Source organism: Mytilus edulis, chromosome 5, assembly GCF_963676685.1.
Source record: "Mytilus edulis chromosome 5, xbMytEdul2.2, whole genome shotgun sequence".
Classification (NCBI taxonomy): Eukaryota; Metazoa; Mollusca; class Bivalvia; order Mytilida; family Mytilidae; genus Mytilus; species Mytilus edulis.
This window is the reverse complement of record NC_092348.1, coordinates 88,011,292-88,037,740: the sequence shown is the minus strand read 5'-3', so window position 1 is coordinate 88,037,740 and position 26,449 is coordinate 88,011,292. Positions and strand designations below refer to the sequence as shown.

Sequence of the window (26,449 nt, the reverse complement as noted above, 5' to 3'; positions counted from 1 at the left end):
ACGGTAGGAAGTTAAGAGCATTGATGACAAAAAAAACTAAACGTTTTGTGAATGATTTCAGGACCGATCCTTCATGGTGTGTTTCTGAATCTTCAGTAAGTATTAATCTAGCTTTGGAACCATAGCTCTTATGTCCTTATGATATTTTTGACAATATGCATTCTCTACTAAATAAAGTCATCATAGATACCAGGACTAAATTTTGTTCATACGCCAGACGCGCGTTCCGTCTACTAAAGACTCATCAGTGACGCACGAATCCAAAAAAGTTAAAAAGGCCAAATAAAGTACGAAGTTGAAGAGCATTGAGGACCAAAAATCCTAAACGTTTTGCAAAACGTTTGGCGCTTACACGGACAGAGCTGATGTTACAGGTCACATAAATATTATTCAGGACCTACATGTTTCAAATTTACTTAACAGATGGCACATTCCCACAAAATTAATTACATGTAATAATACATTTATTGATTCGAAAACCCTTTTGAACTCTCATGAAAGGAAATATTTAAGAAATGTAAAATGTTCAGGATAGCTTTTTGAGAAATATTTGTCTTGAACCAGTGAAATATTTCCTGAGTCGCTAGGCAAAGAAAATATCTTCTCAAAACATATATGTTTTCGTATACCATTCGTAAGCATGATCATTATATTGCTATTCCGATGAACAAACATTGGTATTTTTTTTAAAAGGGCTTATACAATCGAGTGTACATAATTCTTTCTTTTGGCAAATGGATACGGCAAAATCGTCGGTGATAAAATGATATGTGTCTGATAAAACAACGCATGTTGCATAAACAATACACTACACTCATAGATTAGTACGCATCTCACCAAGCCCCTAGGTATGGTACATGACTGATATCAATTGTACATATTTTAAATGTTTGGCTTTGAGCGTTCCTGTTGAAGGTAAATCCAGAAAAGCGCTTCGGAAGAAAGAAACTATTAACGTGTTTAAAACTTCATTTCATTTCCCGTTTTCATGTTTTCGGTTTCTTCATTACTCGATATCGCGTTTTCCTGGTATTTAGGGAGGGATAAATACTACTTTGTAAATGAACACTCTTATTCAAACAAAACATTCTCTGAAACTGACATTATCAAGATGCTTGATTTCTTGATTGACAAGATATCTGTTACGTTTGGAGGACGTATTTTTCAACAGATTGTCGGAATTCCAATGGGAACCAATTATGCCCCCCTTATTGCCGACTTGTTTCTTTATTAATATGAGGCTGACTTCATACAGGGACTTTTTAGGAAGACAAATAAGAAGGTATCAACATTCTTTCACTTTACTTTGCGGTATACAAATGATTCAAATTTTAGTGACTATGTTGAAAGCATCTATCTCATCAAACTAGAGATGGAGGATACAACAGATACAGTTAAGACGTCCTCATATCTGGACTTACATCTAGAAATTGACAAATAGGGTCGGTGAAAACAAAACTTTACGACAAAAGAGATTATTTCAGTTTTCCAATTGCGAACTTTCCATTTCTAAGAAGCAACATTCCACCAGCACCTGCATACGGGGTATACATCTCCCAATTGAAACGATATTCTCGTGCTTGTATTTCCTATCATGATTTAATGACAGAGTGTTGCTGCTCACAAGGAAGCTATTAAACCAAGAGTTCCAAATGTTGAAGTTGAAATCATCCCTTCGTAAATTTTACGGACGTAATCACGAATATTAACTTTATACCAATTATAAAATAATAAACTTGCGGCAAAGTGGTAAACCACAACATGAGGTGCTAAAGATTTTACATTATATTCGGATTTTGACAATTAATGTCTCTTTAGTGATTTTACAGATCAAAAAGTATTTGGAAGGCCATTTAATTTAGAATAGACTCTTGAATTTTAAAGAGTCAAACTAGGATGAACGGACTATATATTAATATATATTAATTTAATAATAAACAGTAGAAAATAAACTTGCGGCCAAAGATGTAATACCACAAACATGAGGTGTCAATTTTATATATAAATGCGTTTTGTTAAAAATTATTTTTCACTCTTTTGGTCCTTTTGTTGTTTGTGCTGTATTTAGACCCTTCTACAACGAAATTTGTTACATGCACTCGTAAAAAAATTGGGGTTTTTATCAAACGTAATCATAGGTTTGAACGTTGTTTTCAATTTAGACTTGTTTATATTTATTTCCTTTGGGCTTGTATTATATATTTCCTCCGGTTTATATAATCCTAGTTTGACTCTTAAGACGTTTTATATATACTGACTGACTTTAAAAACGCAAGACTCATTTTGTAGATGTTTTTTAACAAATCATGTTTGATCCTCAAACAACTACTATTCATGCTTATCATACTTCTTTCTCTTTCGAAAAAATCATCATCTGACTTTCCTATGGTTATTAAACCTACCGAATTATTGAGATCGCACGAATTTCAAGAAACAAAATTTCGAACCAATAAAAGTTTTTGTCATTTTTTTTCTTTGTGAGACAGTTCTTTCAATCCTTGGCTACAATTAAATCAGTTAAAAAATGTTGCATCTCCATATTGCCAAGACTGAGGAATAAAAAACTGAATCAACCCATTAGAATACTGCAAACAGGAATCCTGAACGTGCTGCAACCAGACAATTCGACGTCAGAAACTCGTCTTACTGTCTTTTCGACAATGATACCGGTAGAAGAAATTTGTTAAAGACCATCAATGACCAGATCAACATGTAGTGACAATGCTACGTCAATAGAATTTCATTACGCAACGTCATTTGCGAGACAGACCAACGGCCGCAACGTCAACTGCTAATCAAATTGCTGAATGCCATTTTGCACAGATTGATGCCATAAGTGTTTCCCATTAACTGAACTGCCAAAGAATCGACTGCAGAAAAACTTTTAAAGCCTTTTAGTTTCAACTGCATTATTGCCAAAATCCATTGTAATAGGTGGAACAACGGTAAAATCAAAAGGTGAAAAACAGAACCCAAAACGTGTCGAACAGAATTAGTTGACTTTTCTTATAATCATTTTGGCGTTTGTTACAGGCAGTCATTGCTTTTGACGGTTACACGTTCATTGGTAATGGGAAAACCAGGGTTTCAGTGTATACCACGATATTTAAACGTTGAAAATGACAATTCAACTTTAGACCTGGCATTTTTTTTAAACATTGAAGTAATGAAAGAACTTTCTGTTCATAAGTTTGTTTACAAAAAAAATAATATTCGAAAATGGGAATTACAAAAAATAATCTAGTGCTGCGTTTCTTTGTTTCTTGTCTCATTGGCAATCATACCACATCTTCTTTTTTATAATCACTGTAAATAAATATATGTATATGTCTGCCTGTGTGTAGTGACAACTGCAAATTATACCTTGTCCATCATGATTAAGAAATTCCAGGCCTTAGAATATGTATAAAGTGCCTAGAAAACCTAACGACGTTAAAGTAGATTTGATTCGTAACTTCCTCCCAGGTCAGGGCTGGAACCTATACTTTTTATTTCTTACTTCTACGACAACTCTGTCTAGCATTGCACAGAGACCGTTTCCCTCCTCTAACTCAAGCCTATTTTTATAAGCTTATATCAGTCTAAAAATTTGCACAACGGTACTGATATAAGGAATGATGCCCAGCGACAGGTTCGTGAAAGCTTTTGGATAAAGGAGCTAAATGTACATCATCCAAACAGCATCAATAAGAAATACTAACAGATTCGTTTTTCACTCATTTGTTATGTTAATATGCACTGATACGTATATTGAAGTATAATGTTTTGTTTATATTATCAGATTCAACATTTTGGATTAAAATCAATAGACCAAAACTTACCTGTACACAGCTACTTTTGCATAGGTACTATTTCTGTACTAAAAATCTGTAGTACTGGAAATTTACTTTTAATTTTTAGTACTTTTTCTTTACTTTAAAATTATTGTAATATTTAGGTACTTATATTTTACAGTACTTGAATATTCCATGTTTGAAAATCATAGTTTTAAGAGATTTGAAATAGAAAAACTTTCAAAATGCTGAAAATGTAACGGTAGTAACCAAAAATCTGTAGTACCTAAATTTCAAGTACAAATTAAGTACTGTAAAATACAGGTACCTTAATATTACAATAGTTTTAAAGTAACAAAATAGTACTGAATATTAAAAGTAGATTTCCAGTACTACAGATTTTTAGTACATAAATAGTACCTATGCAAAAGTAGCTGTGTATCACTGATCTATTTGTACACCTAATATCAGTATTGATAAAACATTTGACACTGAAGAAGGCTATTTGTTAAGCCGAAATATTTGTCAACACGATTTAATAACAATATTTTCGTATAATAACATCTTATATCTGTACCGTTGGGCACATTTTTAGACTGATATAAATTTTTCCTTATCTGCATAGTATCGTCTATTATAGACGATTCGGTACATAGTAAATCTGTTGGTTGGTCCTTTTTATAGACTTCTATATATACTGAAAGCTTCATTTTTATGAAGCCCAGGTGGTCGTGTGGTCTAGCGGGACGGCTACAGTGCAGGCGATTTGGTGTCACGATATCTCAGTGGCATGGGTTCGAATCCCGGAGAGGGAAGAACAAAAAATTTGCGAAAGCAAATTTACAGATCTAACATTGTTGGGTTGATGTTTAGACGAGTTGTATATACCTAATGTACACAGCCATGTATCACCATCACTGCTGTTGATCCGATGAATAAATCTGTTGTAGAGTTGTCACTGGCTCAGACGTACTTATAAATATAATTATTTTCTGTGACTGTATCTTACATTAATTTGTAGGATCCTTTACTATAGATAATTAAGCTGATCTGTAAGAATAACATCTTTATGCCTTATATATCATGTACTGTAGTACGACGCTTGATGAAAACTGACGTTGAAACGTAACACCCGGCCACCGAAAGCTTCAGTTTTATGAAGCAAAGGTGGTCGTGTGGTCAAACGGGACGGCTACACTCCAGGCGATTTGGTGTCACGATATCTGAGTAGCATGGATTCGAATCCCGGCGAGGAAACAACAAAAAATTTGCGAAAGCAAATTTACAGATCTAATATTGTTGGGTTGATGTTTAGACGAGTTGTATATATATGGTGTACTAAAAAAAATATTGACACCGTATGTTTGTGGCATAACATCGTGGCCACAAGTTAATTTTTTTCTGTTTAGTATTAAATTTATATTAAGATCCATTTTGTTACATCTTGTGATCAATTTTATTTGGCAATCGCCAATGGCAGTCAGCAGGGTTAAAGAACATCACCTGTTCGACCTGTTAGTCAAATGCGTTTTGTTTAAATATACTTTTTCACTTTTTTGGTCTTTTGGAAAATGTTGTTTGTGCTGTTTTTAGACCCTTCTACAACGAAATTTGTTTTACATGCACACGTATAAAAATTGCGGTTTTTATCCAACGCAATCATAGGTTTGAACGTAGTTTTCAATTTAGACTCGTATAGATATATATACAAGTATATTTTATATCATATCAAAGATATTTTACTATTCTTGACGTTGGTATAATTACATAAATGTCATTTTGTTTTTATATCTTATGGTTTCTGTCTAATTACCATAAACATAATATTTCAATAATTTTATTGCTGTTATATCCAAATACAAAATTGATTCCTCATTAATTATGACGGTTAAGATACGTTTCGGATCAATATAAGGGAATATATCAATCGCGTGAATGAAATATCATATATCAAACCTCATGGTTTACTAATGTACCTAAAAGTAGGAAAATAAAACTTACTGAACGGAACTTACCAGCATGATCTGATCTGTTTATAATTTCAATCCGCTTTATATCATACACATGCCCAATATCTACCCACCAATATGGCATATAATCATGGTTAGTAACTGCAAATGTACTTGGATTTCCATCGTTTGCATATTCAGTTGCACAGCAGATATTATTTCCCCAGGAACGCGTTTTACCCCACCATGAGCTTTGTTGAGATCTTTTCTTTAGCGCAACATTCCGAATAACTCTGCAGTCTGAAGGAAGAAAGTTTATATAGGTTAAAATATATAAACATAAATGAGTCGAACATCAGTACGTTTACATTTGTGTTGATCTAATTACGTTTTAAACAAGTATCATTTCAAAATTAAAGAAATGCTTTCAACAGAATAGCTATAATGTGCCTGAAAGTAATGACATTAATTTTATGTTGGAATCCTTATATAAACATGTTAAAGAACAAATCGAAAATCAGAAAAATCTAGGGCTATGTCAATGTAAGAAAGGCGAAGGATGCCAGAAGGACACGCAAACTTATTGATCGAAAATAAACTGTCAACGACATGGCTAAAAAAGAAAAAGACAAACAGACATATAATAGTACACAAGACACAACATAGAAAAAATAAAGACTAAAGCAACACGAACCCCACCGAAAACTGATGTTGATCTCAGGTGCTCCGGATTAAAAATATCCTAGGATATGACCTAAGATATGTATTGGAACAATTTTTAGGATGGTCTTATGACGTATCTGAAACATGTCTTAGTATGTAAACAAAGCAATATTGGAACATTTCTAACTGCCATAAGAACTGCCATTAAATCGGCATAAAATACCATCACTACACGATTATTTGATTATTAAAAATATGCAGAGAATATAATGAAATGTATTTTTAAATAATATCATAATATCATAATAACAAACAGCCATAGACAGGAAGAGACGGAAAGAAACTGTAGTTGACCTATGTCCCCCTTCGGACGAAGTGGACTAAATAAAGTCAAGTCAGATAATTTTATATACGAATTCTATATAATTTTTTAAAAATAATTATAGAGAATCAAAATGTTTATACTGGAATTTAATGAGTAGTTTGTATATATAAAGTTCTGATTTCTACTCGTATATGTGGGAATTCTAATTTTAAATAGGTGGTTTCTTAATTTACTGGATTCCAATTTGTATTGTAAAAAATTACTGTCAGCTTGACTGCATATTGATACTTTAACATAACAGCTGAGAGTAACAATGAGATGTTGTTGTTGATTGAACACAATAAGTGATGTCATCAATAATTGCAATATAACAAAATTCTGATATTCGTTCTGTAATTTTTTCAACGATAGGAACACTAGTTTTTCTTAATCTTAAAGGAAAAAAGGAAGATGACTACCAAACAACCTGGCAGTCTATAAGATCAATATTTGATTGAGATAGCTGTAAAATATTATAAATCCCAAGTAAATCCCAAGTTGATTTCAAAAAGTTATGAAAAGAAATTAAAGAATACTATCTGAATTAAGTCCGAACATTCGTCTATTAATAAAACCATTAGGAACTGACAGCAATGAACAGAACAAACAAATAATCTGAAACTTCATTAGAGTTATATGTGCTAAATTGAAATGTCAAAACAGATCTAGACTGGTTGAGATAGGCCGTGACTTTTCAATTCTGAGTAGAGACTGGTCAAGCGTTTGTCGAGACCACATTCAGACTATATCAAAATTATTAAGTGCTCAATTACACTTGCTCAGTAAAGTCGAGACTAAAGTCGAGTACATTTAAGTACAGTTGAGATCTGTCGAGATGATGTCGCGTCTTGTCAAGTAAAAGATTTGCTCAAAATATGGTTTTTTCAGACTCTGACAATCTTCATTATTACCCTCTTGTCCTGCGTTTCAGACCACTCGACCATATCTACCAGATTAAGATATTACTTCAATATTCGTAGTGTTACTATTTCACGTTAGAGAAATATAGAAATAAACATTAGACAGTAGACATGTAATTAAGTGTGTATATATGTTATATTAAAGATTGAAAACTTTGGCACCAAGTGGGATCAATGAAAAGGTGTAGTTTTAATTCGCACAATGCTTTTCATTTGTTTTATATTACATATTTCTACACAGTCTCTACTGCTATTTCTTTAACTTTTTCAACTCTAAATTTCTAAAATTATAGCAGTTTAGATAACAGAATCTATTTTATTTTGATAATTTTAAATCTGCTGAAATTTTAGAAATGTACCAGTTCATATCGCACATAATTATTTTTGTTAGTAGGTGACCGTCACCGTCACCCGCATTCGTATTTAGAACCGTCACCGGTGACCGTATTTGTCACCATCACCGTCACCCGTATTAAGCACCGTCACCGGCACCGACAATCTTAAATTAAAACAAAGTTAACTTTCAACGATTGTCTGTATTTCTCAGACATATTCCAGCTTCTATTAAACTTTGTCACTTCCCATTCTTTGTCATCAATAAAGATGGGTTCTGACTTTTAATTTATTAGTAGATCATTAGAACAGTTTTATTTGAACTTGTAGTATAATAAGGTTACTACCGCGAAAATACGAAATCAATACGTGATATAAAAGTTCTTAACAACTACCATACAAAATTGTCGTATCATGGAAACATCAACCAAATTAACAAATTACAAGTCCTACATAACTTGCAACATTAGACATCTCACTAACATCTATCGTTTGTCCTCAATAATTTAAAGAAACTATAAATAGGTTTACTATAAAAAGGGGATAATGCCGGCATTACATTATATCTATGTATTGTCGTTACTCGTAACGATCCAGCGCCCTAATTAAAAAGATCGTTGATTTATACGTTTTATATATATAAATATGTATGAGACATCAATATATTATACAAATATAGTTTTAATGTCTGATTAATGTCCAGCTTTGTTATAACTAAACGTTTTGTCTTCTTAATATTTGAATTTAATTTCGATGTATGGAAAAAGACTCTTCTATCTTAAATTGCAATTCTACATTCCATTTGAAGATGCAGATAATAACCCAACATCTTGAGCGACATAAACAAATTTAATACATTTTGACATATTTTGACAATAATTTAACTTTATCGGATGACGTTTCTATATAATTGGGTAAGTCAACGATATACATATTAACTAAATTGAGACTTAATTGTATATTTCGTCCCTCTTTATTTACCTTTTTGTACTACCCCTACATCTCATTGAACAACTCCTGTTTCAAAGCAATTCCTAATAACATATCATTAAAACCATATAGGCAAAAATTTCAATAGCTTGCTAGAAGTTTACATAACAAAAGCGGATAGTCAAATATTTTACAAACCCAGTTTACTAAAGTCTTATATCTCAGACTAAACAATCTTTGAAATCATATTATTTAAAATCCAGTGAAAAGGTACCAATATAATCATATAATCTCTAACTGATATTCCTCTTAAACTTAAAAGAGCCTCTTTGGATCATGTTGTATGTACGATATTTATATAATCAATTTTCCATGATTTAATACATAAACAACATATAAAAATTAGGTTCAATAGGTTATTAGAGGAATACTAGCACATAAAATAATTTCGGTTGTATTTAATCATTTCATTCGATGTTTCAAAAACCAGAAATCTTTGAATTATCTTTATATTTTCGTTTGCTTTTATGTAGTCATTTAATAATCTAATAATAAAATTAACGGTATCAATTTTCTTGCACCAGATGCGCATTTCGACAATACATGTCTCTTCAGTGATGCTCGTGGCCAAAATATTTGAAATCCAAAGCTTATATAAAAGATGAAGAGCTATAATCCAAAAGGTCCAAAACGTATAGCCAAATCCGTGAAAGGAATCAGAGCTTTGCATGAGGGAGATATATTCCTTAATTTATAATAATTTCTATCATTTTGTAACAGCAAATTTTAATAACACAAAAAAAAACGTATTTTCATGCCAGTACCGAAGTACTGGCTACTGGGCTGGTAATACCCTCGGGGACTAATAGTCCACCAGCAGAGGCATCGACCCAGTGATAGTAATAAAATTAACGGTATCAATTTTCTTGCACCAGATGCGCATTTCGACAATACATGTCTCTTCAGTGATGCTCGTGGCCAAAATATTTTAAATCCAAAGCTTATATAAAAGATGAAGAGCTATAATCCAAAAGGTCCAAAAAGTATAGCCAAATCCGTGAAAGGAATCAGAGCTTTGCATGATAACATATTATTCTTCGTCCAGATTTTTAGTTTTTCAAAAATAGATATGTCATTATGTGTATAAAATATTAAAAAATATTTAAACCAGTTATTATCACTTACCTCAGCACTAACATTTATTTCATTTTTTTCGTAACAAAGTCTTTAAGTGCTGAGGTAAGTGATAAGAACTGGTTTAAATATTTTTAACATTTTATGCACATATCTAAGCAGGTAAAATATTTTTTGGGATTTATTTGGTGACATCACAATTTAAAAATTCAAAATCACTTGCAAACATCGAAGAGCTAATCAAACAAAAAGAGGACCTAAAGAATAGCCAATACCAAAATAAATTATATATACTAAATAAATAAATGATTTGGAAAATACGTTGAAGCTATAAAAGTCATGAGAGTTCTGAATGCAATTAGGTTCTATCCGGACACTCTGCTTCTAAACCTTGGTTCCATCTGACTCTTTTGGTTCTGAACCTTGGTTCTATCCGGGTTGTTTGGTTCGAAACCATGGTAACTGGTTCAAGATCTGGGTTGTTTTGTTATAGCAACCCAACTTCTTGGTTCCATCTGGGTTCTTTTCTAATGTTCCCGTTGAACTTGAAGAATATATCCACAAGTATCCGAATAAAAAGATAAAGTAGGTCAGAGACGCTAAACTTGTTTTATAACATTAAATATTTCAGCATCGACGGAAAATGAAGCTGTAAGGTATTTACAGCCCGTAACAGAGAAGTGATCGAACTCGCGTTTCTTTACCGTCAGAATAAGTTACGTTATCGACAAACTTATTTCAGAAGTGACATAATTTAATTTTCTTCATCGACAAAATATTTCATGTCCAACGTGTAAGTTTTCATTGTTTAAGTCGAAGGTTTTTTAACACAGTAAAACATTGTTTATAATCAACCTCTGTCATTGGCATTTTCATTTTAACGGTAAAGGATCAAATACGGGATCTCCGAAATTTCTATCATTTGTTACGAGGAAATCATTATTCAATCGAACATATGTCTTTGTTCATGACACATATTATGAGTTACAAAGGAGTTGAAATGATCAAATACTTTCGAACTGAGGGAAACAAAAATACATAATCTCGAATGTGTGTTCTGTCATAAACAATGGCTTCGTTGTGCGAATCGACGAGATCATGATACATGTAACTGATCTTCGCTATAGAAACAGTTGGTGCGACCTCGATAAAATCTTTATCAATTTAATATAAGCGATAAATATTCATGACTACAATGATAATGAATTTATTGGAGTCACATCCACTGTTTCTACTGTAAACATGAACTCGTCGGTTAGTGCAATGAAGACACTTTTAAAGATTGAGATTGTTGGTTTATTCTTTACACCTTCGAGGTATTAAAATTATTTCAGTGTTTATTTAAAGTTAAATTCATTTTCAAATCTTTTCTGTTTAAAATTGTCGAAACTTCCGTTTATGATTTCTGTGGTAAACTATCTATTCTATAATTAGGACCATTTTTATAATAAATACCCTTTTGTACAAGAATTCTTTCTTTATAGAAGTATAGATCTGCTGGTTATAGATATTTTTTTATAACTTTCATTATTGTAACGACGCGCTATGAAAATCAGATTAATTTATGAATGAAGTTAAATATAAAGTTTGGGTCAAAAACACAAATCTTTTAAACAGTTCGATGAGTGCGTCAATGTTACAGTAGTCTGTTTACTGTAAGTTACTAAGCTTGGCCCGATTCATCTGTCATTTATGGAAACTAATTCACCACTTTTTGAGACAATCATTTTTTTTTTCACCATCAGACATGGAGCTACATTTGTAACTAAAGGAAAACTCTCAAATTAAAGAAATTTGACATGATATACTGAAACTTTCTTATAATCAATTAAACGACTGCTTTTCTTAGATATGTGATTTTTCATGGTCAAACTTTTTCATTATTAACGGACATTTTGAGATTATTTATTGTAAAAAAATGGTGTTTTTTTAAAGAAATCAACATTCAAAATCATCAGTTAGAACTTCATGAACATGTACAGAAAGCTGAATTATTGCACATTTATGTACTACTTAAAATTGTACTTCGATCTGTTGCGTCCATAAAATGTTCTGACCGTCCTAAGATTTAATGTACGGAAATGTTTCGGTAAATTAAATTCAAATCCGAATTGAATGTTTATGACACACAAAAAGAGAAAAAAGAATATCTTGATGACCAAACGTATGTACACGTTGGGGCGATTTAGAGCTTTTCAGAAGGAGTGAGATTCCACCCTTGTTGAAAGCCTTGTGGAGACCTCTAGATTTTTAAATTCCTTCTGTTTTTCTCATGGATGGAGTGTGGTCTCTCTGTAATAAAATCAACGGTACCAATTTTGTTGCACCAGATGCGCATTTCGACAATATATGTCTCTTCAGTGATGCTCGTGGCCAAAATATTTGGAAATTACCCCATATCTTTTCATTTTCCTATTTACCGAAGGTTCCATGTGAAAATTTCCATTGGATCATATCTGTTAAACTAAATGTACAAAACAGACTCAAGAAAAGGCGAAATTTCTTTTTCAAACCCGAACTAGAAATCCATTTTTTTCTAATAGAGCACCTTACATTATCGTCAATGAGTTCAGGCATGTGAAAAATTATATAATCATACACAAGAAAGAAACCCTGAACAGGCTATTAACAATAATTTTTACCTATTTAATACTAAGTAAATATTAACATGTACATGTATTTGATTAAGTATACTAGTAGATACAACAAATAAACTGCCCAGTATCCGACGTAAGAGGTACACTTTATACTGCACGCGTAGTCGGGTGCGTTCACTACGAGGACACTTTTACTCAACTACGCGTGACGTATGAGTACAGAATCGTCCCATACAGGACATTTTCTATGTTATCCTAGTATATTATCCGACAGTTAAGAATAGAATCTGGTCAAATTTTGAAGTTGAACATGTGGGAATTTTTTAACTTTGCCACGGACCATTTAATTTTCATGGAGGAAGAGGCCTGGTAGTTTTTAGAAAACAATATTCGGACCCTGATTTTGACTTAAAAAATCTGCTGCCTCAATATTTAGTCATATGAAAAAAAAATTGTCAACAAAATTTTCCTGTATAAACTGTAATAGAAAACAGAGAAAATGTGTCTATGAGACACAGATGCCCCGCCAAACAGGAAGTAGACGAATGACAGACCTGAAAAGAGGAGACACGGTACAATTCACCTTGATAAAGCTTCAGACCAAATATCATACCAATCCGACATACACAAGCCGATATATATTTGACAAAAAATTTATAGACCGGACGTACAGACGTACAGACAAGGGTAAATCTTAATGCCCCGTCGCCTAAAGGCGGGGGCATAAAAATCTGACCAGCTAAGCGGTTATTAAATATTCTGAGATATATAAATATATACCCCCCCCCCTTTTCCCCTCCTGAAAATCAAATGTTTCGTGCCTTAGCAGATGTGTGTTAGCACTAAGTTGTTCAATTAACGCGGTTAAGCAGAAATGTATGTGTATTTCGACAAAAATTGGTAAATTAACACCAGAGATTCCTTCGTTTGATCGAAGAGTTTTCTTGCTTCAAGCTAAATAATTCACACCGTTCTACATGAAAAAAAAGGTTTAAAAACCAAAGTTCCGGCGGGCTTTTTCACGTCCTAAATTTCGAGACCTGACAATCCGGGACATTAAAATTCCATTTTACCAACAAAAAGATAATCCCAGCTTTATTTCTTGATAAAGGGTCTCTGGCAATAATGATACCAAGTCGGAATTAACTCAGGTTTTAAAAAAACATACGTGTACATTCTGGATTTCAAAGTAAGAATTTTTGACAACATATTTGGCCTTGGATAGTGCCTATGTTCAGAAAAGAAGGTCAGATGTTAAACTAAGCTGCCTAATGGCAATCGTCTTGGTTAAGGATCGAAGTCGCCGGATTCAACGTTTGAAGGAGACTAATCAAGGGTAATTTCAGCAGATATGTCGAGATTTGGCAAGTAGCTTAAAAAAGGACTTTTACAAAATTTAATTTCAGCGTGGCGACCAAACATTTTCAAGAACTCACTGGAAACGATCAAGATTCTATCGAAATTTGGTTCCTATTTAATTAGCTGTTTCATTTACACAAGCACGGTTGGCCGTGGAAGTATAAATGCAAAATGTTTACACTTCTTTGTCAGCTATAGAGTACATATTTCTTTAGAAATACAGCGTCTAAAATGAATTAATAGTACTCGATATACAATGCAATGAATTATTCCAAACATATAACAATTATTCATATCTTCAAAATTTCTGTGCATAAAAATACCAAACTGTATACTATTATTGAGAGGACTGCACTTGTTTAATGAAATACATGTTTTTGTTTGTAGCCAAAACTTCCCAGATCAAAGACATGGGAGTGCGATCCCCTGACACCTGTTTTAAGCAATGAAAATGTTTCGTTCTAACGATATAGCTTTGATTATACGAATGTAAAGTTTGGTCTCCCCCACATGTACAGCTTCCCCCAGCCAATCCCAATGTTCGTTCTCGTTCCTATTCTTGCCAATGAAAATCTGATGTCAGTTTGCAATGCTAAATATAAGTCATAAAAGTACAAGACCTAAATTTAGTATGCAAGAATCGCGTTTCTTTTATTTAAGACTCGTCAGTGACGCTCGAATCAAGATAATTGAAAAGGTTTTCCTACTGGGTAAAGTTTTTTAGGTGTATTTGGTGTATTTACTTTTGTGATATACAATTGCGTGCAGTCTAACCATCCTGGTATAAATGGATATTCAGTTAGAAATGACAAATATTTGTTAAACCATATTTCTTTACCAAAAAGCAGATTGGGTGAATTTCTGTGTGATTTTTATAGTTCGTATGTTACTGCTTTTGTTTTGAGTAAAATTGTAAAGGAAATTATACTATCAAGACGTCCTTCCATAAATCTTTTTTTGCTGTTCTGACTTTGAAGAAATGACTACTTTTTGCCCAATCGAAATGGTGCATGGACATATTTTGTTTCATATTATTAGAATTATTTAATTTTTCCATATTATCGGTATTAAACTTGATTATCGACACATGAAAGTTTGTCAGCATTGTCAATCTTTTTAACGTTAAAGTACCAATAGTTCGGTCACTACTCAATTAAGTTTGTCGATAACGTAGCTAATTTTGACGGTAATGAAACATCAATTCGATCACTTCTCTGTTACGGGCTGTATCTTCTCATTTTAATTATTTTGATTAGGAAACTAGACATAAGTAAAACATTGTATAGATTTTGAAAGTAAACCGAAATATACAGTATATCGACCATCCTTTTATTTAAATCAGTCGTTCCGTTTTTATTTATTTTCGTTTACTCATCCCTTATTTCCGTTAATATTTCTAGAAGTTTTAAAACCAACCATATACGACGTGTCGTTCAATTGGCCAACGATATGTGCATCTAGCCACTTGACGACTTCCATATATATTTGATTGAACATTTATTTTCAAGTTTGACTGAATTTTATTTAATTGGCTTAGTAATAATGTCAGCTTTGATAGAAATACATGTGAAGTATATGTAACAAATCGTTTTGTTCAGATTTTTTTTTTAAAAAGACAAATAGAGAGATAGTGATAATCAATTTAAGTTTGTAAGCTTTAATTAGTTTAAAAATAAGCTATAATATATTACCAAAATGTATATGTACACTAATGGAGTAGGTCCAGTAAGATCCCTTTTTGTCCCAAAAATAAAGCAGTTTTATAAAACTGTTAAAATGTAAACTTTTAGTTATTAAATGGAAAGTAAAATGCTTCTGCTACATAAATATGGGCTATTTTTGACAATACAATGCACATATATCTTGTAATAGCATCTCTAAGTCATGCTACCTTACTGAAATCTTCACAATTATAGCATTTTAGTTAAAGTTTAGACGGTTTCCGTCTTTAATGAAAGTGGCCGCATTTGTGTTCATTCTTAATATTGAAATGAAAGTTGTATATGATGCATAACATATATAAAGGTTAAGGATGAACACGGATGCGGCCTCTTTCTATTTTGACAAAAACCATCTGAAAAGTAACATTTTTTGGTGCATATTTAATAAATATTCCATATTTATGCTTGAATCGAAGCGTTTTTAATGAGTAAATAAGTTAAAATCTTCACATGAACTAATTGAATCAACTAAAATAGACACTTTTAAAAGTGTTTAAAAAGTGTCCAAAATCTTAGTCAGATGAAAATGAAATTTGAGGCCAAAAACGGCCCTTACCGGACCTACTCCTTTGTCAAATTTGACACTCCTTGTGAAGGGCATGCATATAATCATTTGCCCAAAATAAAGAAATCAAAATTGAGATAGAATATTTTTATAATAAAATCGTGTGTGTATTAATGACAGTGCTAGTGTGATGAGGATCACCAGCACAATAGTCAGAACTTCTGTGTTGGCGCCGTAGCGGAGGGGACATAAAGTGTTATCCTCGTCTGTCTGTCCGTCTCGAATGTCCCCAAAAAATGGGTTCCGTTCTCCTTACTTTAGTTTGCCTCAACCAAATACTATAAAACTTATACACAATATAAAAAAGAAAGTGTGGCATGAGGCCATGAGTGCCAGTGAGAACTCTCAACAACAGACCAAATGACACATAAATTTACAACTATAGGTCACCATACGGCCTTGAACAATGAGCAAAGTCCATACCACATAGTCAGCCATAAAAGGCACCTTACACATAAACAAACGACAACCACTGAAGTAAAGGCTCCTGACTTGGGACAGGCACATACATACAGAATTAAGGCGGGGTTAAACATGTTAGCGGGATTCCCAGCCTCCCCTTAACCTGGGACAATGCTTATTACCTTAAAACACAAAATCCTATTTGAAATTAAGTAGCGTCACTGTTATCGTTCATGAGTTATCATGCCCCTTTATAAACATAGGAAATGCTGAATTTTTCGTTTCCGTTCTCTTAAATAAGTTTGCCTCAATCAAATGTTATCAACCTTATACGCAATGCTTATAACCCCAAAACACAGATCTATCAAATTTGATATTGGGTGGCGTCACTTTTACTGTTCATGAATTATTAGATGTAAGAAAATGTGGTACGAGTACTAATGATACAAATGTCAAAACGGAGCCTTAAGATAGGAAACATGCTAAATCTGTCGTTTCTGTTCCCTAACCAAATGTTATGAAACTTATACACAATGCTTATGGTCACAAATAAAGGCAACAGTAGTATACCGCTGTTCAAAACTCATAAATCCATGGACAAAAAACAAAATCGGGGTAACAAACTAAAACTGAGGGAAACGCATTAAATATAAGAGGAGAACAACGACACAAAATTAAAATGTAACACACACACACACACACACACACACACACACACACATAAACGGACTAAGCATTAGACAAAATCCTATGAGATTTTATAAATCCAAAACGGTCAAAACTGCGTGAACACTGCATCTATATATGTGGAAGTTTACTCATGTTTTTTTCACAAGCGGGGGCATCTGTGGCCCATAAACATATTCTACATTTATTTCAGCAAACAGCTTCTTTACTTCCATTGAATTTACTTCTAATAGAAGTTACTTGCATATTTATTTTCAGGATCTCAGTGCAATTTGGTAACAGACAGTGATATTTCAAGTTACATGTGACCAGCATAACAAAGTGTTTCACAAGATTGAGCTCTCTGTCTAAGTGTACTTTAAAGGTTCTTTGCACCTAATTCAGTTTATTGATATGCGTATACCTTCTGTGTGAATTTTAAAGATGTAAAAACAGACTATCCATATCTAAATATCTATGAAATGAAATGTAAGGTAAAATGATTGAAACATTTTGCATTATCTATCACAACTGGCAGCACATGGTACTAATGAAGCAATCAATTGAATTTATTAATCGATTAAAAAGATAAGATCATATTTGAATAAAAAAATATTTTTTTAATAATTTCAACAAAAGCATGAGAGTCAAGGGACATTCGGAAAGTTTCTAGAAACACAATACAATTTAAGTTTATGCTTCTACTTTGTATAAGTTCACTTTGCCCTAAAAAAATTAGCCTGATACAAATTTTGAGTGTGTAGCCACTCCAAATTCAAGATGGCTAGCACCACTAGACACACTTTAAAATAAAACGATGGGATATACATAAACAAAGCTTTTTCTCATAAGATGTCTCGCATATTTAAATACACAAAAATTGTAGCTTTTCCAAATCTTTAACATTACATTTAACAGCTGTTGAAATTTCATTTGACAAATAAACATTTAAAGTTGAAAAGAACATAATCTGTTCTTCATTAACTCTCTTTTAATAAAGAACCATTAAATTAATAATCGTAGACATTATGGACAAACTTGCATAAAATTATTTTAATTATTTTCATTTCTGAATATAAACATAGTATGATGGCCATTAAATTAAAAATGTTTCTGGTTTATTGGATGAACTATTTATATTTGACCTGATTGTTTGAGGAAAGTATCTGATAAACAATGAAATAAGTTGGAGATAACCTTAAATTGTTGATTTTCATTTATCTTGAACATAAATGAAATCAATTATATAGGATCCATAAATCAACTTTGTATATTTATATGAACGATAATACTTGTAAATTAAAAAATAAAATAAGAGCTTTGAATGAGAGGGGTATGTTGCCTAATTTGAAATGTTTCAAAAATCGTATTACAGAAAAATCCAACCGACACTAAACCTAATCTTATATTATGCTATTAAGTTTTTGTCTTAAACGTGATAAGCAGATTCCCATGACGAAATAAATTTCTTTAATAGTCAATACGATAATTTCGCTCGAAATGAAAAGACAAAAAAATTGGTAATGTATTTATTTTGACTTTTGTTTTTTTAAACAGAAAAAGTATAAACTTAATTTTCAAATTGTTCCAAAACATCTACCGTTTTGCACATAACCAAAATTACTTGAAAGAATACTAACAGCGGAAATAAGTATAATTTTTTTCAAGGAATTTGTGGTAGGTCAGTAGTACTTATCATGCTTATTGAAGAATCAAAGGTGATGCATTATCAATATTTCTTAACATCTTATTAAATGCGATTGTCATAGCTTTTAGCTTTCTTTAAAAACAGGATTAATCCACCACTCTCTACATAAAAAAAATATTGTACCACGACAGAAGGATGACAGTTGTTTTCCATTTGTTTAGTGTTTGAGCTTCTGATATTGCCATTTGATAAGAGACTTTCAGATTTGAAATTTCATCTAAGTTCGGTATTTTTCTTATTTTACTTTTTATACAGATATATATGCAGATTAGAAGGTATGGTATAATTGCCATCGGAGAGCAAATGGCATTGAAGGTAATAACTTTGTACTTTTTCGACACACAGTGAAATAATTGCGGAAAAACCAGTAAAAGTCTGAAATAGCCTTTTTCTGTACTCGACTGTACTGATTTTTACTCGACCAGTCTCAATTGGTCTGAAATTTTACTTGACAATACTTGACTGTAGTCTGAACCATACTGAACTTGTGCTCGACCAGTACCTTATCATTTTATGCGCGTCTGAGTCATGTTTGTCCTTGTCTGAACCATACTCGACCAAATCTTAACCAATCTAGACCTATTAATTGTATCTTTCTATTGTATGACAACAATTTGGGAACTGTTTTAAAAAATGGCTTGAAATTTAAACAACAATTTGAAATTAAAAATGTATTCAATATAGAATTGAAACCAAAGTTTCACCATAAGCATAAAAATAACTTCAACACCATATTAATTAACACTTACATATATATTTATATATATCACCTTTAAAATAGAAATAAAACAAGCTGATCAAATAAATTTATAAATAAATTTGGACTAATATTTATTATTATTATTTTCTTTTTTAATGTTTCAGATATATTTTATGGTTACTGGACAATTTTTGCCTTTACATTACGCTAGTAATAGGTTTATGGCGTCATTTGAGTCTAGTTAATAATTCGGTAAAGATGTTTATTAATAAATATATGAAGCAACTTAATAAATTTTAAAAAATGACACATTTTGTTTTGTAAAATCAAGTATTTGATATAATCATGATTATGAAATTTCAATAGCAATCCTTGATAACCTTTTGAAAAAGGAAATGTGTTACACAATTGCATTACAAAACTATTTCAATTAAATTTAAATTATTTTTTGTCAAAAAAAAAGACATGACGTACTAGAGTACTTTAATATGGTTTAATCACTTCAGTACAAGTGTTAAGCAGGAGGTTATACTTTTTAATTCATCACTGGTCAGAAGAACAATTTTATTAGTTTTTTATCCCTTTTTTATATATATTATATATCCCAAATTATTAAAATAGATATATTTCCATTATTAGGTTAAACAATTTCCGTGATTTTGTTGGCTATAATTACCTTATTTAAAAGAAAAGTATATAACGATTTTTTTTTATATATAAAAACACATGCCAAGAACAAGAATTTAAGTCATAATAATAAGGATTTATTACCCTCCGTATAGGTGTGTTGTTTAGGTGAAAGAAAATGTTTTATCAACCAAACCCTAAAACTTTAAAATTTATGTAATTAACGTATTATATGATATAATTTGATTTATCTATCTCTATTAGATGAATCTAAGAATCAGGTTCATTTTCTTGTGGCTGTTGTCATGTCAGTTAAAAAGAAATGTATTTTAACAGTTTAAATTATAAAAAAAAAGTAAAGGTTATTTGGTCAAGTATGTTTCAAACTGGTCGAGTATTGCTCAGACCTTTGGTAAAGTATGGTTTAGACTGAAAAACTAGGTCGAGAACTGGTTAGGACTGTTTCAGAATGATCGAGTCACAGTTTAGACTAATTTCAATGGCAAAGATAGGGGTCAAGTACATTTATAGTACAGCCAAGTATGGTAATGAGTGGGGTCGAGTAATATGGAGTAAAATTCAGACCAATTCATACTAGTCGAATAAAAATAAGTACAGTCGAGTATTGACATAGACTATATCAGACTTTATCTGTTTTTTCTGAAAACATTAAGAGTAAATACCAAAACTAAAAATAATTTGGATTATACTTACTTAAAGACAAGTCCAAACAGATATCAATTTGAGTGAATGACAGATTTCTAGCTCTGATCAGAAGTTCATTTTAAGGGGGTTCGCGGGTCTAAATCATTTATATAGGATTTCTCTATATTTTTCTATAAATGAACTTTATCTTATAGTTAATAGAAAAATAAAATAAAAAAGTAGGGTCACCGTTCATTTGCGCTCACAATCTGCCTTCGAAAGAAGCATACATTTGTGTAAAGGCGTTTTTTTCTGTTGAAGTAATAGGAGAAATAAAGGTAATATCGAAAGAAAAAAAAGAAATTTATTACAGAAATCGCTAAAATTTTACAATAATTTAGTTTAAGTACAGCTTATACGGAAATTATATTAAAAAAGATAGGTCACCGATGAGTTGAAAAAGATATTTCAATTTTAGAGCCAAAAAATGGGATTTTTCCACCAAAGGGAGATAATTTGGAACTTTTTCAATGATGTATACATTTTTAAAGTCATCTTGGGCCAACACGAATTGACTGTTTTGAATGATTTTTGTACCATATGATAAAGTAACAACTACAAAAGGAAATAAATACAATTTGTAATGAAAAACAAATGTTTGATTTTTTTCTGAAATTTTTATACCCTCGAGCCTCCTTAAAGTATTATTTTGTCTATGGTATAGTGATCAATAAAAAAAATCTAGGAATCATAATGTAAACAAATTTTGCCAGCTAGAATAGAATAGTCAAAATGGACAAAACAATAAATAAACAATTAATGAATGTCAGCAACGGACGAGTTAGAAAACGGAATTAATTCTATTACAAACCTAACTGTAGACGAAATAAGCTTGAACTTAATTGATAGGATATATTTAAAAGGAAGTCTCAAGAAGTAATCATTTGTTCAAAACAAAAAATATAATCTTTTTTCTCACTAAAATAAATACTGTCAATTTGCAATGAAACTGCTGAAACGATAATTGATTAACACTTATGTTGATTGAAATAAAATGAGAACGGTCATTTTATATTTCTGGTTATTTGGATGGTTATGTTGGTGCAGGGTAATTTTGGATATTCTGTCCAGGTAGGACTACAGAAATATCAAATGACCGTTCCGTTATTATTTCAAAATAAAAAAAAAAGATTTATTTTGCCTCACAAAATGCAGGAAATAAATTGGTACACACTTTACGAACATATACGATAATGTACATAGTTATGAAATACATATCTGTCAAAATATTTTTTCGATATTAAACAACGTATTAACTTAAAGGGGCACCAGCTACGAGATATATAAAAAGTCTAATATATATATTTTTTTGTTCAATCATTAATGAAATGGAAGTATTGAAATAATAATTCGCTTTTATTTTTTAGTATGGTTTAATTTTGGCAAAATCAGCTAAAAAAAATTGATTATGAATTATTCACTTTCAAGTGAATAATTCGACCTCATTGAATCCATATTCATGTGAACTTCTATTTACCTCATACCTTGAGAGATGGATAACGCGTGAATTGTATGTGTAAAGTTATTTAAAGGAAAAGAATGTCTGAAATGTCACTGAAAGTGAATCAAAGGAAAATCATTTGATTTACTGATTCGATCCACAAAAACTCTTTTTTATACAGGTAAACACGGTGATAAACATTTATTTTTCATCTATAATATGAAATTAAATAGACATAGAAAAGTCCAACAGCGTGGTATGGGAGTCTAAAATAAAAATGATAGAATTTGTTCATACTTTGCCAAAACGTAGTATCTATTGATATATGTTCAAAAATGTAATAAAATTGATAGGTCACCGCGCATTTTCTCAAGCTACAGGACGTGACAAAATGACACATTTTGTATGGGTTATACAGGAAAAAACACCATTTTGTGATTAGAAACTAAACAAAATGATAGAATTGTTAAATAAATGAGGAAAAGATAGCTTTCAGACAATGCTTTGAGAATATCAAAAGAAAAGATAAGGTCACCGTGCGTTTTTTCAGGCAAAAATACAAAATAGGAAAATTCCATGTAGAATCCTTCAGAAAATGCACTTTTTTAGAGTTACCTCCCCTGAAAATGCCAATTTCATTTTTACAAAAACAACCAAAAATAATCAACACTTGTAAAAATATTAAAATTTATAAGTTATATTCTTATAAATTGGTTCTTTAGAATGATAGTTCGCATTAAACATCTGTATTCTTGCATCAAAGGACAAGGTATCATAAGGGCCGTTTTTGGCCCCCCTTTTTCCAGAATTTTTAAACTTTGAAGTTGAAACCCATCGCGACTGTGTAATGAACTGCAGTATCTGCTCGTCCATGTAGAACCTTATTTTAAGGTGTTATGTACTCAAATATGTTCAAACTTGGACCTTGAAAAGGCTTAAACGACGAAAAGTGTAAAAACATCTACAATTTCGTCATGTTCGGAGACGAAATTTGACGTCAGCGCCAACGTAGACCATCTTGAAATTTTCAACCATCAACTGTACTCGTCTGTATCTTTCACATAATAAAATATCATGGTGGTCTACGTTGGCGCTCATGTCTAAAATTTGAAAAATAATCCGATTGTTTACAATTTTGACAAGTCATTTTAATACGTCAAAGGGAACGGCACGGGTACGAAATTATTCCGGGATCCATAATTGATCAGAATGTCACGTACGGATTGTTTTACGTCGTATCCAGTCATCAAGATATGTCACTCTCTTAAAAAAATATGTTGTACGTGAAATTAGACCTGCAATGATCAAAATTTAATATTCTAACACTACACAGACAAATACAGAGATGTATCCCTTGCAATATGGTGAATTAATTTTTATTCAATATTATTTTCAAATATTCAACGAACTCGTACAAATGACTTTTATAATAATTTCTCAATACATTCAAACTCTTTTTGTAGTTCTGAAGAAAATCATTACCTCAAAACTTATATGTTTTGCACTATGAAATTTTCTATTTAACCATCTCCAGAAAAATAGATTTATATATCATATTTATTTTGTGCACTTCATTGTATTAAAGACATCAGATCTTTAGATATTAGAATGAAATTTAAACTTAAGTTAGTTAGATTTTTGAGCAGAGAAATAAGAATACTAAAATGATTTGCTGAAAGACAATTATCCCCGTTTACAATACTAAACTTATGCCCTATGCATGTGCAGTTATCAAAATTAAGTATGATATGCAATTATAAACATAATTCCAAATAACAGGCAGTTGATACTGAAATTAAGCTCACGACACTTAAGCAATTTACTATATATATATATATATGTATTACCAGCCTATTCATATATCGGTACACTAATGATTTCCATATATATGTGTCGGAGCACTCTTTTGACAAGCAATAATCATAAAATATTTAAAAGTACAAATGTAGCATTGAATTGACTCAGCCTCTTTGGATTTTCTAATAAAACGTGACTGTATCTGTTTGCCATTTCAAATATATTGTATTTTGTTTTGTCTGGAGTTCTATGTAAGTGACAAAATTTCATGCCAAACCTATACCGAATCTTGGGGAGGACTGGTATACCTCTGACCTGTTCAATGTACAGGTAAACTATGCCCTCTTAATTCTATTTCACCTTTGTTTCCCTCCCCCACGTGACAAAATGTCGAGCACGTTCGTCCATCCATCCGTCCGTTCGTCTGTTTCTGTTCGGATATAAACGTCTAGCTATCTCCTTCAGTTTTTAAGCTAAAATGTCACTAATGCAATAAATAAGATTTTAGAAGTTTCAAATATTTATTCAATACCGGAAAGGTTGAACTTAGTGACTACTACAGCCAATTTCATTGAGTGTGAAGCCAAAGGTAATATCTTTTTAGCTTGCTTGTTAGCTGAACCGTGAAGTCATTTTTAGGTCAGGTGAACTAACCTCCTTTAAGAAAAAAGACTAGTCCAGCAGATTACCAATCTATCTGTCTAATGGACTAGGCTACTTCGAAAGGATGGTAGTAAACCTGACATAATAATGTACTGTATAAATCTGATACTGAATCTTCAATAGTAGTTTTAATCCATTTGAGTTTTTTAATGTACCGGTAATCATCATGTAAATGTGAAATGCTATATTCATAACGTCCACTATTTTTTATGAATTATAAGTGTGCCACTTATTATATAATTAAAAGCTTGTTTATGCCCCATTTATGGACATTATGTTTTCTTGTCTGCGCGTCCGTCTGTTCGTTGCGCCGATTATCCGTCCGTTCGTCCATTTGTCCCTCCGTTCGTCCGTCTATCACGCTTCAGTTTAAAATTTTTGGTCGATGTAGTTTTTGACGAAGTTGAAATTCAATCAACTTGAAACTTAGTACACATGTTCCCTATGATATGATCTTTCCAATTTTATGTCAAAATTGGAGATTTTCTCTTATTTTCACGGTCCACTGAACATAGAAAATGATTGTGCGGATGGGGCATCCGTGTACTGGGGACATATTTTTGTTTATTTTACGTATCAACTTGTTAATGTTTATGCTTACTAATTATTATGTGATAATCTGATTCGTATTTTTTGCATTTTTGTCGAATAAACCGACCAATTCCTTGATAGCTGTCGTTTATTTTATACGAAAAATTGAGAGTGGAAATGGAGAATGCGTCAAAAAGACAACAATCCGACCAAAAAGCAGACAACAACAGAAGTCCACAAATGGGTCTTCAATATAGCGAGACAATCCCGCACCCTGAGGAATCTTTCAGCAGGCCCCTTAACAAATATGTATACTAGTTCAGTAATAATGGACGTCATAATAAACTCCGAATTATACACAAGAAACTAAAATTACAACACTTACAAAGGCCACATGTTCGTGACTTGAGACAGGCGCAAAAGTGCGGCGGAGTTAAACATGTTTTTAGAGATCTCACAGTGTTTTTTTAACAGCATATGATTTAATAAAACACATTTTTAACCGTTGCTAGGCACTATTTTGGTTGCTAATCTTTTTATCAGCATGATATACAATAGACCTACTTTCAGTTCTTACTGCTACAGTTATTCTGGCATGTATTAGTAACCAATCTGACATTATTTTACTCTAATTTGTACAATAAAAAATCAAAAGTTTTTTTTTGTAGTTCAATTTAATTTTTATCTTTTTTGGCTGTTGCTAAGCAACTTTTCGGTTGCTATGGTCAATATAATTTTCTTGAAACAATAATGATGACAGAGACTCAGACATCATTTATGAAAGAAAACTCATATACTGTATCTAAATCTTTAACTATTGCTATATTTATACCTCATATGGCAGAAATTACAAATTTTTGTACCGTTGCTAGGAAATATTCTAGTTGCTAGGTTGTTGCTA

The 26,449-nt window shown here is 31.8% G+C and overlaps 1 protein-coding gene across 1 annotated transcript in view; it reads right to left on the bottom strand.

The window, feature by feature from the left end:
• The window catches only part of LOC139522551 (fucolectin-5-like), a 28,073-nt gene that overhangs the window by 759 nt on the left and 865 nt on the right, over positions 1-26,449 (bottom strand). Inside the window, exon 2 of the mRNA XM_071316021.1 lies at positions 5,789-6,022. Within this exon, the coding sequence (XP_071172122.1) occupies positions 5,789-6,022 (234 nt within the window). The remainder of the gene's footprint in view (positions 1-5,788; positions 6,023-26,449) is intronic.